The sequence below is a fragment of the Anopheles coustani genome, chromosome 3, assembly GCF_943734705.1.
Source record: "Anopheles coustani chromosome 3, idAnoCousDA_361_x.2, whole genome shotgun sequence".
Lineage (NCBI taxonomy): Eukaryota > Metazoa > Arthropoda > Insecta > Diptera > Culicidae > Anopheles > Anopheles coustani.
In genome coordinates, this window is record NC_071288.1 from 95,726,903 (window position 1) to 95,746,443 (window position 19,541).

Sequence of the window (19,541 nt, forward strand, 5' to 3'; positions counted from 1 at the left end):
TGGCAAAAAAAATAGCTGGAGCCCGTACTAGAGCAAACAAGCAACGAGCAGAGAAAACTCAAATTCCCAGAGGACGGAGGGGGGAGAAACAAAAAGGAATGGCACAAGTTCAGCTCATGTTCGACAACGGCTAAGGCTAGCCTCTGGTGTGCCCTGGTGTTTTTGGAGCGGGAGTTGCTAGGTGCGTCAGTGTTTGCGTGCCAATTCCTTGGGCACACCGAATCCATCCGACTAATTAGTGAGAGACACCATAATCGTTAATGCTCTAATTGATTGCCATTGGGAGCGTTTGTGTTCGTAAATTGCGCCCACCATTATTGTTATTACAATTATTATTGCTGTTGCTAACTGCGACTATGCGCAGAAGATGGTGGCGTCCCCGGGCGGGCACCACCCAAGTCCAACAAGTGGCCTCGGGTGAGTTTTCCAACCGCCAGGAAGTAAGCTCCAAAGTCGGTGTGTTTTAGGGAGCGTATAAATCATCCAACTGGTAAGGAGTGGAGTAAACATTTCGAGAATAATATATTTTTATATCTTTATGAACAGTTTCGCATGCCCATGGAAATGGTATGAAATGTCTTCTGCTTTGCCAAGTTTTGTATTGTTTTGTTTTTATCTTTAAACCCGTTAAGGTTGTGTAGTTAAATTTTAAACTTATTCTTCCAGATAAAGGCAGTCATCGATACATTTTTGTGATAAGAAGTTTGAGGTTGAGGTGTTTATGGAAGATGGTAAATGTAATTCTTCTTATCGAACCTGGGTGACTTTAACTAACACCTCAAGGATTTGAACTAAACCTCTACTTGGTAACCAAAGTTTCTGGTCACAACTACTGACATCTCTTACCAGTGAAAATGGGCTACCCGGTCAAGTTTTCCCCGAACCATTCCAGGTTTGAGCTAGCAAAGGAAACTAAAAAAGGAAACAACAGAGCATGAAGTGCGCAGCTGGTTGTTTTTACTGAAGGAAGCATACTCGTATCGATTGCATATTTATACGTCCAACTCGTATAGCCCGGAGGCGTGACAGCGGTAACCAACCAGAGCCAAAGCCCAGCACATTCTCCCAAAGTCGGTTCAAGTAAAACCTTCTTCATAGGAATACTATACCTTTCCACAAGCTCTGCATCGTAACACTTTACGATGTCCGCAGCCAGGGAGTGTGTCAAGTCTTTGTGAGCTCACAGATGTCGGTTACTGTAACTGTTTGCGGCTTTCAGGAGCTGATACAGTGAAAGTCTCATCCGGGTTTATATCTCCTTATTTCCAAAAGAGTCTTTACAGAAGGGTTGACTAATGGGAAATCGAAACTTCTAATGGAAATAAGAAAAACATTTTAGTTTCGGTCCGATTTTGAGGAAGATATTCTAAACGATGTCTTAGTAGATGTACCTTAGTTGTAGAGATTAGTCCCGTTGTAGATTTGACACTGATTTGAAAGAATTAATTCTGATCGAATAGATAAGGATCCCTTACAATTTTTATGGCTGGTAGAGTTTCAAAGTGGGCGAAGAGGACGTTTGAATGAGACACCCATATATTTTGAAGTAGTTCCTGAACGATCAGATAATCTCCTCCGATTTTCCAATAGGGGAACGGTTGTAAAGTGTTGCGGAAACTTTTCCTCTTTGGGAAACCAGAGAAATCGAAACGGTTGCCTATGTTCTGCGTCGTATTTGGCTACGGTGAGTTCTCAACGCAAGTGTGTTGGTTGTTTTGGGTTCGGTACACGTTTCCCTTTTTGGTGCTAACAGCAATATGGAACGTGCCCAGCCGTAGCCACAACGGTCATGCGTCCGAAGACCAGTTGATTGGAAGGCAACGGCTTGTGTACCACGGTATTATATCTCTTAGTTATTCACTTTCGGATCTCAAGGACTTGACCGTAACACGTGGTGACAATTCTCGAATGATCTCTCGAATGATCTCCTTTATTTCCTCAGCTGTCAAAACTGACATAAACAAGGGTGTAGTTTGTATATACCCCGTTCACATATCTATAGCAATTCTCCCCCTTGTTGAAGAAGAAGTTCCAGTAGTAGCATTTCCTTATAAGTTCAACCTTTGAGGAGGTTTCTTCGTCCGACTGGAGCGTCGTACGTTCAGCTCTCCGCTGAAGTCATCTGATCGGTCAGGCTCCGGCTCCGGGCTGTTCCCTCCGTCCGAACCCTTGATCTGCTCCGAAGCGATGTCGGTTTCCCGCTCGGACACAGGCAATGTACCAACATCCGTCTTTTCGGCATCACTCGTCGTATTCGTCGTGGCAGTAGCAGTTTTCGAAGAAGCAGATGGAAACACCTCTTCCGGGTTAGTTATGATGTCACCTCTCTGATGATCGCTCTTTGCACCAGTATCCTTCGCTGTACCTTGCAGATCAGCACCCACCTCTGAAATATGGTCGATGTGCCGCTCCCAGATACGTCCATCGTCTAGGTGCACATTGTACCTTAACTTCCCCACTCTCTCAGCAATTCTTCCGAATTTCCATTTGTCATGAGATAGGAAATCTCGTACACGCACCCGATCTCCGACCTGAAATTGTCGCACTTCCAAACCCTCCTTATTGGACTTATCCGATGTAGGTAGCATTAGGTCCAATCGCGATCGAATCTGCCTTCCGAATACTAGCATGGATGGCGATTTTCCCGTCGCCGGGTGTATGGTTTTGCGGTAAGTCAGCAATATATTGCACAGTTCCAGGTGGATCTGTGATTTGGAACACTTCACAGCTTTTAACTTGTTTTTAATAGTCTGCACATATCGCTCCGCTTGACCATTTGTAGCTGGATGATACGGTGCACCCATTTTATGTACCACGCCGTTCATCTTGAGGAATTCTTTGAACAGTACTGAAGTAAACTGAACGCCATGATCGCTCACTATAACTGATGGAATTCCAAATGTACTGAACAGCTCACGACACATGTTTACAGTATGTTCAGCCGTGATTGATTTGCAAATCTTAACCTCCGGCCATTTGCTGAAAGCATCAACGTAAATGAAGAAATATTTGTCCATAAATGGACCTGCGAAATCCACATGAACCCGTTGGAATGGCGCACTTGGTGTCTCCCAGCAATGAAGATTCGCCTTAGCCGGTTCAGGTTTGACCGACTGGCAGTCCGTACAGTTTGCTACCATTCGTTCTATCTCCTGGTCCATCCCAGGCCACCAGCAGTAACCCCGAGCAAGCGATTTAGTGCGAGTCGTTCCGAAATGCGCTGAATGTAGCTCTTCCAGCACTTTCCTGCGCAGCGATGGTGGTATGTAAACCCGAATTCCACGTAGTAAGCACCCTTTTTGAATTGTAAATTCTTGTTGGTCTATGCCGAACCGATCTTGCGCATCTACTGCTCGGCTGTGTCGAATTCCTTGAAGCAACTTTTGTATTTGTTTGTCCTTCGCCACCGCGTTCTCTAGCTCCATTGCGGTCAAAGGCAATGTTTCTATTTGGTTCAACTCTATTGCATCTGACTCTTCCATTTCATCTTCCGGATCAATAGTATTTAATGGCATGCGGGACATGGCATCAGCATTCGCGTGGTCTGCAGATTTCCGGAATCGAATGTTATACTCAAAACTTTGTAAGAATGTCGCGTAATGCTGCATCCGTAATGCTGACATTACTGGCAACCCTTTTTGTTCCGCGAAAATCTTGGTAATCGCTTGGTTGTCAGTGAGTAAGGTAAACTTCCGGCCGTATAGGTATTGAAAGAATTTCCTTACGCCAAATACGATAGCATAAGCTTCTTTGTCTACCTGCATATACTTTTGTTGAACTCGATTCAATGTTTGCGACGCAAACTGTATCGGCCGCTCCGAGCCATCCGGGTAAACGTGACTTAATACCGCTCCAACTCCGTATGGTGACGCATCTGTCGCCAGTAACACAGGTAACTCGGGTGTGTAATGTACCAAGCATTTCTCTGATTGGACCTGTTCTTTCACCCTCTTGAAGGAGTCGTTGCATTGCTTATTCCATTGGAAGGGAACATCCTGTTTGAGTAGGTTGTTCAACGGGTACAGAATGGTGCTCAAATTTTGTAGAAACCGTCCGTAGTAGTTGATTAATCCGACAAACGAGCGTACCTCTTCTCTGTTCTTTGGTGTCGGCATTTGCTGTATTGCTTCTACTTTCTTTTGGATCTTGTGGATACCATTTGCATCAATCAAGTATCCACAGTACTCGATTTTATCCGCAAAGAATTGGCACTTTTCCCTGTTAACCCGTATGCCTCGTTCGTTCAGTCGAGACAATACTTCCTCTAGTCGGCGCAGATGTTTTTGCTCCGTGTCTCCTGTGATCTTAATATCATCGAGGAAAACACTGACTCCCTCGATTCCTTGGAGAATTACTTCGATCTGTCTTTGCCAGATCGCGGGAGCTGATGCAATGCCGTACATCAGTCTGTTGGGTCTGTACAAGCCACGGTGAGTAGAAAGTGTTAGTATTTCCCGATCTTCTGGCGCCACTTCTAGCTGTAGGTATGCTTGGACCAGATCAATTTTGCTGAATTTCTTCCCTCCAGCAAGCGATGCGAACAGTTCATCAATTGTCGGTAATGGATGTCTGTCCACAACCAGATTCGGGTTAACTGTTTGTTTATAATCTCCGCAAATTCTCACCCGATTGTGTGCTTTCCTGATCGGTACTATTGGTGTTGCCCAGCTACTTGAATCTACCTTTGAGAGCACTCCTTCCTGCACCAACTTTTCCAACTCGTCTTCTACCATTTTTATCATATTAAATGGTAGCTTCCGCGCTTTGAGAAATACTGGTCGAGTGTTTTCTCTTAGCCGTAAGTGGGCCTGCATGTTGGAAATGCGCCCTATTGACGCTTCGAACACCTTAGGGTACCGCTCCAGCACTGCCTTGCAATCCGTTGCATGGTGATTCACGTCAGGCTCGACAGTATTCACGGATTCTGCCACAAGTCGTTGCCAGTCTATCTCCATCTGTACTAGCCATTCCCGGCCGACTAGGGGATGTTTGTTGGACTTGGTTACATACAGTGGTAGTAGCATTGTCTTGTCAGCTAGCTGCACTTCCACATCGAGTATGCCACGTACAACGATTGGAGTGTTGCAATAGCTCACAAGACTAGTTCCAGATTCCCGCAACTGCGCGTTTGGAAACAGTCTTCTTTGGTGTTCCTCACTCATGATGCTAACTGGTGACCCCGTGTCTACTTCAAACTTAATGATCTTTTGGTTTAGTGTCACATTTAACCAGAGTTTTTTGTAATGGGACGGTGCGCAAACTGTAAACACCTCCCGAATTTTGACACTTTCAACATGATGGGTTTGCGTAGTATCCCGTGATTCCATTTTCTTCTTTTTAAGGCACACTTTCGCTAAGTGGCCTTTAGTCTTACAGCACGAGCAGACGGTATTTTTGTGCTTGCATGTATTAGCCAAATGTGACTTATCCCCGCATCGATAACAACTAGGCTTCTCCGAGCTAGTATTGGGCCTTTCCGCACGGTTCGGTTTCTTCGCACCTTTACCAGGGGGATGGTACACCGCATGCATGTCTTGTTTTGGTGCACATCCTTCGATCTCTGTTCGGCCTTTTCGAGACAACTCCATGCCCACTGCTATGTCTCGAGCTTCCTGGAGTGTTAGTGTCCGCCGTTCCAGCAATCGATCTCGGATGTCACTACGTTTAATGCCAAACACAAGCTGGTTGCGCAGCGCCTTTTCTAAGTAATCCCCGAAGTTGCACGATGCCGCCATCCTCCGCAACGCCACCAAGTACTCGTCGACTGACTCCTCAGCCGAAGTAGCATCCTTGTCACCTTGTCGGCGACTATTGAACTTGTAGTTTTCAGCAATTTCTAGTGGCTGCGGACTGTAAAACTCATTCAGAGTTGTCACGATCTGGTCGTACGTCCGATCCCGAGGAGCATCCGGAGCAACCTTGTCGCAAATGACATCGTAGGTTTCCGTCCCCATGTAATGCAATAAGTAGTTCCTTTTTACTCTCTCCGCCGTCACTCCGTAAATCTCGAATGCGGTTTCGAGTCGATCCACCCACCGCAGCCATTTCGACTTGCGTCGGTCGAATGGTTCCATACCAAAATTTGGTGGTGGAGCAGTACCGGCAACTGTTTCTGCCGATGTATTGGAACTTGTATTCGGCGCACTGCCGGCATTATTGGTTCGATCAACCATCTCGTCGCCAGAACTATTATATCTCTTAGTTATTCACTTTCGGATCTCAAGGACTTGACCGTAACACGTGGTGACAATTCTCGAATGATCTCTCGAATGATCTCCTTTATTTCCTCAGCTGTCAAAACTGACATAAACAAGGGTGTAGTTTGTATATACCCCGTTCACATATCTATAGCACACGGTTTGTTTCAACTGGACGGATTGCAATGATAAGATCCATCAAGCATCGATAGAGCCTCGAGAGCCCACTTCACACCACGTTCACGTTCGAGGAAAGTCGTGGAAATCGAAACGTTCCTCGCACGTTCCCGTGCCTAATGACGGGATGCGATACCAAGCTTTTCCGATTGCTCTGTGGCTCGCGGACTCTCGGCGGAATCAGAACTCTGCACCGGAAAGGAAAAACCCTGCGACAGCTGGTAGCGTCGTTCCGCGGAGCTTTTCTCTCGCACAACTGTTCGCACAGACACACAAACATGGGGCCATGGGGGAGCATGCCATAATGTTGTGCTTGCGCTGCGAGCCTTCAGAGGAAAAACCCCAATTCGAAGCCGAAACCGCCAAGCTGAACGCGGTGTTCGGTGTTATTTTCCCCCGGTTTTCCACGCCTTCAATCCTCTAATCTTTGGCCCGGGCACCCGTCAACCCGTCAGCGTTTTCCCCCTCCCCCCCAATTGGCGACGGCAGGCACACAATCGATTTCCATGACTCTATAATCGGATAAACAAACAAAATAATGCTATTGTGGCAATTTAGATGCGGCTGATTAGATATCGGGGCCTCACCCCACGGTCGCGCTTGAAATCTTTCTCACACTTTCGCCAGCCGAGTTTTCCACGAGGGGACGGGGCTCTCGGATGGATGACAACGTGCGTGCCTGCGGTCATTTGTGTGCGTCGACATTGGTGGTTGCGTGAACATTGTTGTGCGCTGTATTGACACAAACACCACGGGCTCAAACATACGCCCGACGGATCCCATCGATGTTGTGCGCCCTTCGGAAACCTCGAAAACATAACGGATAAGATAACGCGCAAGAACGCTGGGGAACGAGGGTAAACAATGAGTGAACGGGCGGGGGGATTGCTTTAGGGTGCTCGGTGCTAATCGGTGAAAGTCGTAACCGAAGAAGGCTTTTAACCGAGTAGATAAAGAAAGTCAAAACCGAGTTTGGTTTTGATGTTGTCCCACAATCACAAAATCGCGACAAGGAAGGAGAGTGCGTATGCGGAGGAACTCATCGGATCATTTTTGGGATGGCCGTGTGTAACTGGCTTTTCATGTTTGTGGTTGTGCGGGGACGAGGAGGGGGGCATGGAAAATCCCGTGGGAACGGTCGCGAGGGCAAAACCCATTTCGTCTAATGATGGCAGAAAAATAACTTTGAAAATAATTATCGCGCGCCCCCGAAAGATAGGCAACAAGCAACGCACCCGTGGTTGGCAACGCGTTGCTATGATTCCTTCTCGGTCTTTTCCTTTCTTGTTTCCTGCTGCTCATAAACTGTGTGACAGTATTGCGGTTGAAGGGTGGGAGGGAGGGTGTCTACTGAAGGGAGGAGGAAAAGGAGACGCTTCACAAACCGCCAGCACATCGGCAGAAGCCACCACCGCAGAGCAATCACGCAGAGTATTTAACGCAATAAGCATTAAATTCAAATTAGTTTCCCCCCCCTCTTGTGCCTCGAGTTCCTCGCCCCCTGTCTCTTTGGTGTCGGATATCCGATCGAGGTCGTCGAGTGGTTGGCGAGGGGCAAAGAAATCCGGGCATATAAGACGACGCACCGGCTGACGAATGCGCCGAGGCGAACACAGAACGCATTCGGAGAAGAAATTAGACAAATTGAAATTGAGAGATAAATTACGCTCGTTGTCCATTGACGGAGCACCATTAGAGGCACGACGACCGACCGACACATGTTTTGCGTGACGGAATATATGCGGGTCGGGTCTGCTTCCAATGCAGACGCAAGCGGACGCAAACACCTCATCATTCCGAATCGGTTGCAAAAGCCAATCACCGCCGGCAACGGGACGCATTGATTGGTTATATTGAAAATTATCATTCGAACGTTTCAAGCAAGCATGGCGCAACCCGGACGTGTCCTCCAAATATGACAACGACGGCTCTTCCTCCCCCTTTGGTGGGGGTTGTTTTCGGGTCATCTGTCGCTACCAGTGCTGCAGTTTTGGGCTGCATGAAACGATGCATTTGGCTTTTAGTGGTTGGATTTCATTTGTCATCCGGAGACCGGAACACGGTATTTCGTGTGAGGCTAAAGGACTTGCTGGTATCGTGCCGCAATAAGGTGTTCCAAAATCACGACCGTGACGTCGTTGTGCCCTCGGGCAAACGTAGAATGGAAGTGTTTGTTAGGAATGGTTTACCGCACGTTGGTGTTCTTTAGATCCTCCTTTGTAGCGTCTTGTGGCGTTGTAGACTACGAGAGATCGTAGTCGATTCGGAACAGAATTCATCTAAGCTTGCACGACCACATCTAGAGTATCAGAATCTCTACGGTGAACAACCAAGTAACCAACCATCGTCCCAAGCGAAGATGGAGACTCCTTTCCGATGGAAGTCGTAGCGAACCAAGCGACCAAACTGCGCCACTGCGTGTGTCGTAGCATATGGGGATTGGTAATTTATTTCAATTTAAGCGAAACGGTTCTGATTAATTTTCTTTATTGAGTTTAATCAGTGTGCGCGCACATCCTACGATTGGGTTCCCCGCAGGGACTGACCCGGTTTCGATTGGATTCTCTTTGGCCTGGATGTGGATGAGAAATGGTTTCGAATCGTTGTACCGTTTCGCGCGAAGACGAGATAGTTTTCTCGATAGCACGATTTATTCACCATCAATTTGGTAAAAGAGCAGATTGGCTTTCGTGATAAGTTTTAAATGATTACATTTAATCGAATAGACACCAACGGAACGACCGGTTCCAGTTTCCAGCTCGCTAGATGACCAGCTTATTTGATTCTTGTCCGTTATTAGTCTTCGGAAGAAATGGGAATACCAAAGAGTAGAAGGGTTTTCTTTTAAGAAGAAAGTAGCAACAAATTCTGAAACTTGTAGAAGTTAGCTCTTCTTTTAGCACTTTGACGTCTGCACAATTCACGGTGTCACAACGCTTTACGACCGGCAATCTTTATTGGAATTTACGTACGAACAGCAACGCGCCCTGCGACATTTGTTTGCTTTCCATTTGATGTTTGTTTACATCCAGTAGTCCGTGGTGCTTGTCAAGGTGACAGCGTTGACAGCACACCAAAATGATGTGAGCGGACGGCAAAGTGTCAAATAGTCCACTATCTACTATAGTAGATTCAAAAGATGTAATTAAATACAACGCTCTCCTAGTTGAGTTCACCTAATTTTCCCAACACCCCCTCGTTCAGGGGATGACACGGTCCAAAATGAAGTATCCAAAGGCAAACGTTTGGGGAAGCACAAAGCAATAAGTTAATGGAGCAATAAAAACCGAAAGTCAATATACGGTTTTGCCGCATCATTTTCCCATAATTTAGCACACACATGTGAGGCAGCACTCATTATTCGAGCTTCGTGTTCTTCGCTGGTCGAGGAGGCATTCCCCCGAAAGTCAATTCGCACCGTTTTGGTCCTTACATTTCGGTGTTGAGGTTGGGGTCTGAGTAGGGCAGAAGCTGTGTTGCGTCTATCTACAGGCAATTTGACCTTCGATGGTCCGGATGAGAAGGAAATGGTTCTTTTAGATTCCAGTTCCGTTTCAGTGGAGCCTGTTCACAAGAAAGCAGTCCATCTCGGTGGTCTCGCACATTTTGGGGTTAGGTTCGATCGAGTCAAAGACAAGAGTGGCGTATTTGGGGAACCTTGGCATCGATAGGCAGTTGGTCAAATACATCGTCGGAGTGGTGATGGGAAGAATTACGGGAAAAACGAAAGTCACCGCAGGATTAAATTGATGAAAGATTAGACTATCTTACGCTCGTGATTCATCTCTTTTCTACCACGCCATGGTTTTTGCCAAGCAAGCCTCAAACCGAGCATCGGTAAACAAAAACCCGATCCACCGAAACCACAATGTTGCTCTAGTGTTGCTCGAATTTTCATCCGAATTGGCTGGAAATGCCTCCCCTCCAAGGGATTCGATGAGCCTTTTCTCATCCATCGAACGGTTTTCCGATACATTCTTCGCTTGAGCTTCGAGAGCGTCCTTCGCCGAAGTGGGAGGTGGTCGAAACCGTTTCCCGTACACGGTGAAGTAATCTTTAATGCGTAGCCCCGGGGGCGAAATCCCACTGGGCTTGGAACGTGAAAACGGGAATATTTACCTCAAGAACCTGCTGCCCTTCGTTGGAATAATAATCTTCCTTAATCATTTGCTAGGCCCAGGGATCGATCCCGGGGGTTGGACGGGAACACGTTAAGCTTCATAGGCACGAAAAATGCCCCCGCCCTAAAAGTAGCTCTACCACCAGGTACCACAACAATTTGTGCCGGCAGTGCGTTTACACCGTGTGGTTCACTTGCAACCGCCTTTTGCACGTCCGGCACCGAGACGTTTCCTTCCAAAAAGCGCCCTAAGGGATGGATGAGCCTCTGAAATGGTGGCAAACGTTGGAATTTTGCGGCGGCTCCGATAAGGAATTACAGCAGGCCGACGAGGCCTCGTCAGACCCGTCGTCACCATCGCTCAGACGTTCGCTTCTTCCCTCGGTGGCATTTGGAAAATGTTCGTGCATAAACCCCTGGAAGCGCTCTGGTGGTTGCGGCCTGCAGGAAAACACACAGAGATGGCTGGTAAAAGGCACCGTCTCAGACGCGAGGATAAGTAGAGACCGTCGTCGTTTGCCGTGAAAAATGGCTGCTCGTGGGAATCTGCTCCCTTCCACCCGTTCCTTTCCCATCGGACGCGATCGCTAGTCGAGCAGAAAAGCGTCAATCGTTCGTACGTTCGTTCGTTCGCTTGCTTTCGAATATCTCATCCGGGGTTTTCCCGGTGCTGCGCTCTTCCGGCAACGGAAACCGGAACCGGCAACAAAAACCGAACCGAACGAAGGTGACATTCTCCGGCGTCTTATGTATTTACCGAGCCGTCAATTTTCATTAAATTTCTGCCTGACAGGATACAGGTTGAGTGTCGGTGGCGGCGGCGAATGAGTGCTTTTCACGCCCGGCGCCGATGACGTTCTCGACGTTTATGTAGCGTTTCACGTGCACACACTTACAACGGGATGGAGCAGGGCACACGAACGACGCTTACCAAAACGCTGGGTTTTATCGCATTATGGGACTAATTTCGCTCAATATGGGAATTTGATTACATACGCGAAAACACGAAACATAAATTATGACATTTTTTCCGTCTTGCCTGAAAGGTTTTGCGTAGGAGGAGGCGCTCTAATTGATTGTAACACATACACTTCGCCCACGGCGAAACGATTGTGAGCTTGGGAATAATTTTTACATTGGTATTACGTGAAAAGTTTCACCTTCAACCACGGTTTGTTCGTGACCATTTTGTTTGAAAATTTGGGAAAGCCTCCGGGGGAACGATGAGGAAGGGGTACTGCTTGGCGAAAGGAAATATGGTTATTGTTTGAAGGACTAATGAACACACACACACGGCCACGTGGGTAGACCAAATTCGGGTGAATGTAACTGAGCGTCCCCTCAACTTTCCCGAAACACCCTCCCCGTGGGGCCTCGGAAGAGCCGCCGCCGCCATTGTGGGTAGCAATGCTAACCGATGGACACAACTTCTGCTAGGAAAAGCGGGTCGATTCTGCACTGCTGCCTTCCCAGCGTGCGCTCGCTCACCGGGTTTGCATATTTTATGCCGTGTCATTGAATGGAAATGGGCCCACTAGGCCCCGTGCGCCTGGCCCGGACGGAATGAAAATATCACCGGAAAAAGGGCTGGAAAAATTCCCGGCTGACAACAAGTGGGTGGAAAGCGGTCGGGGTTTCCCACCTGGGATGGTTTGATGGCAAAAGAACGGGACGGGGTTTTTCAACATTTACTGCTTCGCCAGGAAAACGAGGGGGGATGGGTGGAAAAGCTGTCTGGTCCTGGGGCGGATTGGCAGGAAATTTTACCGGAAGTGACATTGAAAGGATAAGCGTGTTCGGCGGCAATGTAATTGGATTTTCACTCATTGTTTCGGGGGTTTGTCGTAATGAAACGATTTGCTTGATGAAGTGTGCTCTTTGATTGGAAAACATTCATCATGGTGAGGGTGTTTCAATAAAATAACATTCCATACAAATTGAGAAAAACTTATCTGCGCGCAGGGAAATGTAAAATACCCGAAAAAGCGCTTCAAAATAAACATAAGAGATCCCGAACGAGGGATCGTAAATGATTGCATAACGTTTTTTTCTCGCTCCTGGTGTAATGTTTCTTTTCTTCTGCTTTACTTCCCTTCGTTATTAGTTCACCATTCTCACGAGATGAGTGAAAAATCGATGACGGAAAACTGGTGATTTGAGCCTCCCCCCCGATGGAACGCCATGCGGAAGTGGCTCCGTTTTGTGCCTTCCAATATTGATTTTGTGTGAGTGTAAACCCCTCCGACACTTTCCCATTTTCCTCCTCATCTTCACACTGCTCTCCAATCAAGTTGGAAGAAAATGTGTGCAAGAGGATTGTTCCGTCTAGATCGGAAGCTACGGAACGCCTGAATGTAGGCAATATAGTTTAGAACCAAACCTTTAGAACAGAGTACAGAATAGAACTGTACAACGTGAAACGATAAGAAAGACATAGCAAGATTACAGCGATAAGCACTGTTCATCGCTAGTACAGCATGGTATAGAACTAGTATACACAGCAGTAGTTAGTATTTAGGTATCACTATTATAGCATTGTATCGTGGGATGCCTTGAGGTTACGAAACTGTTGAAATACATGGAGAACTTGGAATAAAGAAGCGTAGGCATTATTTATCAAGGCAATTAGATCCGAAACGGAATCCGACCCACGGTAGTTCTATTTGGACACCTTTTTGCCGTCTAAGTCTCCATAAGTTGGAAAGGAAGAGTATTAGTCTGTTGGCCTGCCCATCGACTTTGCTTTTATTTCCAGAGCGAGTAACCTTAATCCGCGGAGGTTACTTCCGAGCTCTTTTCCGTCCAGGCAGTGGTGGCTTCCATCCGCTGAAGTCACTCCCTGGATCCTTCCTCACGCCACGAGGAAGGTCGGTGCAAGTCTGTGTGTAAGTTCGTTCGGCCGCACACCGAACATATGGTCCAGTCGAACCGGATCCATTGTGCTAGTGAAAAGTGAAAAGACAACCCGATGCCACGAGTTAGGCACACCCCATCCAAGCAAGCGGATTCCCCTACGAAGACGCCGAGTGAGTCAAGTGAGCCGACAGCGAGTACTTCAACAAGTGAACCTCAGGACAGCGAGAAGATGGAAAAGGCGCTGAAGACGGCAGTCCGCCAACGAGCGCAGATCAACGCCAAATTACTGCGAATCGAGCAGACGCTGCAGGAAACGAAAGAGCCAACCGTTTCCCAGCTGAAGGTGCTCGCCAAAAACGTCGCGACTGTGTACGCGGAATTTAGTGCCATACACACCACCATTGTAGGCCTAATTCCAGACAGCGCAATGGCAGAGCAGGACGGCGTATACGACGAGTTCGAGAAAGTATTCTACGAGGCGTCCAACAGAATCGAGGAGTTGCTGCTAGCCGCGGAATCGAAGACAACGAACAACAAGCCTGCCACGGCTCAAGTTGTCATCCAGCAGCAACCGCTTAAGGCACCGATCCCGACTTTCGACGGCACATACGCTGCATGGCCCAAGTTTAAGGCCATCTTCGAAGACCTGATGGCCAATGCCGGCGACAGTGATACTATGAAGCTGTATCACCTTGAAAAGGCATTGGTCGGCGAGGCTGCAGGTGCAATTGATGTCAGCATCCTCAACGCTGGCAACTACAAGCAAGCCTGGGAGATTCTGACGGAGCGCTTCGGCAATCATCGAGCCATAGTGGACAGCCACATCCACGGATTGCTGAACCTCAAACGGATGACGTCAGAAAACTTCCACGAGCTAAGAGCTCTAGTCCAAGAGACTTCCCGACATGTGGAAAGTCTCAGGTTCCTAAAACAAAACCTGGAAGGAGTGTCGGAACCAATGGTGGTCCATCTGTTGGTTTCGGCTTTAGACAAATCAACCCGAAAAGCCTGGGAAGGGACGCAGCGGAAAGGTGAGCTGCCCCGTTACGAGCAGACGATGGCATTTCTAAAATCCCGATGCCAGATTTTGGAAAATTGCGCAGCAGCGTCATCATCAGCTCCTGTGGTCAAACTAAAGGGCAACCATCCGCTTTCTCCGAGACATCCAGCCCAGAAGAGCTATACAGCAGCGGTTATTCAGTGCGAAATCTGTGGTAAGGACCATCCTAATATAAATTGCCCAGAACTGCTGAAAGGGACACCACGGGAAAGAAGTAACACCGCACAAAAGGCAGGACTATGCTTCAACTGCCTGCGGAAGGGACATCAGTTACGGGAATGTCCCTCCAAGAGAAAGTGCTACAAGTGCCAGCGTCGCCATCATACGCTCCTGCACGAGGACGTAGCACCCACCGGCCAGCCCACTATTTCCATGGCAGCAGAAGTAGAACCTCAACCTCCGACACCAAGAGTGCATCCTCCATCGACAGCGGCAGAGTACGGCGGACCAGTGGTACGGGAACAACTTTCGACAGCATGTGCATCGCAAACCATCAAACCGAGTAAGAACGTCCTGCTGTTGACGGCCGTGGTCAACGTACTGGACGCCAAGAACCAGCCACATCGCTGCCGCGTCCTCCTAGACAGCGGTTCTCAGGTCAATTTCCTTGCTGAGGAAATGGCCAACCGTCTAGGACTGCCAAAGAGACCGGCAAACGTTCCGATCGTGGGAATCAACGCGTTGCGCACGCTCGCTCGCGACAAGTTGACCGTTACCATACAATCCCGAGTGAACAGTTACCAAACAAGCTTGGAATGCTTGGTAACTCCAAAAATAACCGGCACAATCCCATCCTGCAACATCAACATCAACAATTGGGACATTCCGGAGGGAATGACCTTGGCTGATCCAACGTTCTACACGCCAGACAAGGTTGATTTACTGATCGGGGCTGAGTTATTCTTCGATATACTCAAGCCAAGCCAACTCGATCTTGCCGATAATCTACCTCGTCTGCAAGATAGCCAGTTTGGTTGGATTGTGTCCGGAGCCATAGTAGAGCAGCAGATTACCATCCCAGCCATATATTCCCACCACGCTTTGATCGACATCGAAAAAATGATCCAGCAGTTTTGGCAGATTGAAGAGGTTCCAGACGTCCCGGAACGATCCATCGAAGAACTGGAGTGCGAGAACCATTTTCTACCTACATCTCAAACGGACGAATCTGGAAGGTTCATTTTGCGACTACCGTTTAACGAACAACAAACCCTGTTGAACAATGGTCGCACGGTAGCCCTCAAACGGTTCATGATGTTGGAGAAACGACTGCTTCGCAACCCAGAGCTACAACAACAGTATGTGGAGTTCATCCGAGAGTACGAAACTCTAGGGCACTGCCTACAAATCCGTGAATCCGACGATGTACCCAACCAGCTGTCCTACTATCTGCCACACCATGCGGTTTTGCGGCCATCTAGTTCGAGCACGAAAAGCCGAGTCGTGCTCGACGCCAGCGCAAAAGCATCTCCAGCCGAGTTCTCGCTCAACGACGTGCTGCATGTAGGACCAGTTGTACAGAAAAATCTCTACTCCATTGTTCTGAGATTTCGAATGTACAAAATAGCCTTTTCGAGAGACATCGCCAAAATGAATCGTGAGATTCTCCTCGCTAAAGACGATCAACGTTTCCTGTTCAACGTTCGACGAATTTTTTGGAGACCACACCCTTCCGAGCCCCTACGAGTCTTCGAGTTGTGTATCGTTACCTACGGTACTGCATCAGTGCAATTTCTTGCCACCAAATGTTTGCTTCAATTGGTCAAGGAGAACGGGGATGCCTTTCCAATTGCATCCCGCATAACAAAGGAAGAGTGTCGATGGGAATATATAAGGTCTCATCACAACCCAGCTGACATCGTTTCGAGAGGCATGCTGCTAGAAGCCTTCGAAACCAACAACCTCTGGTGGAGCGGACCTGATTACCTTCCAGCAGATCCTGTTCCTGAGGATGAACTTCCTGAATTAAAAGGAGTGATGGCCAACCCAACCGTGACTATTGAACCATTTTCATTGTTTGAAGCGTCAACCCAACGACATACCAGCCAGTATTTAACGATACCCGAGTTGCGCCGTTCTAATGAAGCCATCATCCGTGTCACCCAACTCATCCATCTTGACGACGAAATCCAGCGAGCAGTGAAAAACGAACCCTCGAAGAAGTTTGCAAACCTACGTCCAATCTACTCTGAAGGTTTGCTCCGTGTGGGAGGCCGTCTGGATCGGTCTCTTCTACCCTTCGAAAGCCGCCATCCTATCATTCTACCAAACAAGGATCCAGTTATTCGTCTTATGGTTCGACAAATGCATGTGGAGTTACTTCATGTAGGACAAACCGGCTTGATGAACGCCCTACGTCAACGATATTGGCTGTTGAACGCACGCTCCACGATTCGGTCTATCACCCGAAAATGCATCACCTGCTTCAAGACCAACCCAGCCCCCGTAAGCCAGTTGATGGGTAACCTGCCAGCCGCCAGAGTGACGCCATCACCACCGTTTGCAGTTACCGGAGTGGACTACGCCGGTCCAATTTTCATCAAGCAAGGTGTTCGTCGTTCAGCAATGATCAAGGCATACATAGCAGTCTATGTGTGTATGGCAACAAAGGCAGTTCAGCTAGAAGCAGTGTCTGATTTAAGCACAAATGCGTTCATTGCATCTCTCAAGCGGGTTATCAGTCGACGAGGAATGATGCAGCAGATTCACTCGGATAACGCAACAAATTTCCGAGGCGCAAAAACGAGACTACCTGAATACACTGCAACCTAGGAAGAAAAATCTACGCAGCCTGCCGAATGTTCGCGAAGGAATGATCGTCCTCATCCATGATCGACAACAGCCTCCGCTCCATTGGAAGATGGGCAGAGTGGAAGCAGTATATCCTGGTGAAGATGGCCTTGTACGAGCGATTGATGTATTCATAGACGGAGCAACATATCGGCGACCCATAACAAAAATTTCTTTATTGCCCATAGAAGAGTAAGAGTAACCCTGAAATATTGAGTAGCCTCAACGGGGGGTGTATGTTCCGTCTAGATCGGAAGCTACGGAACGCCTGAATGTAGGCAATATAGTTTAGAACCAAACCTTTAGAACAGAGTACAGAATAGAACTGTACAACGTGAAACGATAAGAAAGACGTAGCAAGATTACAGCGATAAGCACTGTTCATCGCTAGTACAGCATGGTATAGAACTAGTATACACAGCAGTAGTTAGTATTTAGGTATCACTATTATAGCATTGTATCGTGGGATGCCTTGAGGTTACGAAACTGTTGAAATACATGGAGAACTTGGAATAAAGAAGCGTAGGCATTATTTATCAAGGCAATTAGATCCGAAACGGAATCCGACCCACGGTAGTTCTATTTGGACACCTTTTTGCCGTCTAAGTCTCCATAAGTTGGAAAGGAAGAGTATTAGTCTGTTGGCCTGCCCATCGACTTTGCTTTTATTTCCAGAGCGAGTAACCTTAATCCGCGGAGGTTACTTCCGAGCTCTTTTCCGTCCAGGCAGTGGTGGCTTCCATCCGCTGAAGTCACTCCCTGGATCCTTCCTCACGCCACGAGGAAGGTCGGTGCAAGTCTGTGTGTAAGTTCGTTCGGCCGCACACCGAACAAGGATTTAATCGCGATTTATATTCTTGCTGCTTGCCTGTCCCGGAACCAACCCGGGGGGAATGCAAGTTTAGAAGTGGAAATGGAAATATTGGGAAAACCGATAGGTAGAAAGGCTCATTTGCCTTTTTGTGTGTCTCTCTCATGGGGAATTGGTGGAAAAGAGCAGCAGGGGGCAGGAGTGGAGGCGAATTTTCATTTTCATTTTCATTTTCTCTCCACTTCGGCTCATCATCTACGAAGGGCGCCATCATCATCGTTTTATGTCGAAGTGGAAATCAATTCTGAAGGGCTCGTATCCAGTGCGCTTTCATCAATGCAAAAGCTGGGTGGGCTTTACTCGTAATATTTTCTCATTTGTATCTTCCTTCGATTTTGCCCCCGTTGCATGTGTGTGCGGATGTGAGTTTCCGAATGGTTGGTTGGGTCTATTTAATCCCATTGTTTCGTTTCGGATGCAATGGAAATGGTAAACATTTTACAATATATCTGCTGGCGCTCTTTCAAATATAAAAGTTACATAATTAACGGATACCAGTAAATGTTTTGTTCTACTCCATTTCTATTTGGAATTTTGTTGGAGCAGTTAATCTTTTCCCATCTATTTGTAGCTTTTCTAAGCATTTCGTGAAATTTGAATAGAACTTTCTTTTTACAAAGTACATTTTCAGGAAGGAAGTTTGCGAATCAAGATGAAACAACGAGAAGAATTCCCAAATGCTTCATTGATTTTCCCTAAGTCACACTGACCCTCGCCACGATGAAAATACCACTCCGAAAGAAAAAAGGGTCAAATCTACCGGGTGAGAAATCCCAAAAGGGTTCAATTAGGTTAAGACAACCCTGGTCCCGACCCCAAAGCACAACCAAGGTGCTTTCTAATTTCATCCTCCAGCTAAACGGAAAATGGGGCCCCTAACGATGGCGACCAATCAGCGTTAATCAGGCAGAGGGGGTGAGGGGGGAGGCGAGGGGAAACCGGCCGGCGGAGAATTGATGGAGCAGCGTGGAAAATCGCCTTAATCGGGGGGTGGGTAATAGGGTTCTTTTTCCCTAGGCCTCGGACTTATAGAAATTCAATTTCCTTCAGGTGGCTAAAGACGTTTGGTCGTAAGCGAAAAAGGATTCACTCCCCCCCCGCCCCACCCCCCGCCCCCCCGATGTTCCCGGGGAAAAGCTTGATCTTATCTTACGCCCACGCGCTGCAGTTTGAAGAATATTTGTCCATCGATTTAGTGTTACGGCCTGCGAATAAGTTGGATTTCTTTTTCTTTTTTGCTAACGGTAAAAAGCTGAAAATGTGCGAATGTAGATCTAGTGGCTATAAATAAATATAAAAGGCTTCATCGAAGCGAGGAGCGTTGGTGGTTTTGAAACGTACACATCCTTTCGTGCTTCAGAGGCTCTTAGTTCCTTCTACAGGAAAAGTATAAATTCCAGAAAAGTACTTTTCATCACTGAGATGTAGATTTCTCCAGCGTCGTGGAAATGATACAAAAAAAAAGTGAAA

The 19,541-nt window shown here is 47.5% G+C and overlaps 2 protein-coding genes across 2 annotated transcripts; one reads left to right on the forward strand and one right to left on the reverse strand.

Annotated features, from left to right (window-relative positions):
- Nucleotides 1-2,048: 2,048 nt before the first annotated feature.
- On the reverse strand, nt 2,049-6,173 carry LOC131270262 (uncharacterized protein K02A2.6-like). Its single transcript, XM_058272408.1, has one exon. It carries the CDS (start codon nt 6,171-6,173, stop codon nt 2,049-2,051), a length of 4,125 nt encoding a protein of 1,374 aa, XP_058128391.1.
- Nucleotides 6,174-13,579: 7,406 nt separating this feature from the next.
- On the forward strand, nt 13,580-17,884 carry LOC131270278 (uncharacterized). The gene is made up of 2 exons (XM_058272409.1): nt 13,580-15,913; nt 17,876-17,884. The coding sequence occupies exons 1-2, from the start codon at nt 13,580-13,582 to the stop codon at nt 17,882-17,884; spliced, it is 2,343 nt and encodes a 780-aa protein (XP_058128392.1).
- The last annotated feature ends 1,657 nt before the right edge of the window (nt 17,885-19,541 follow it).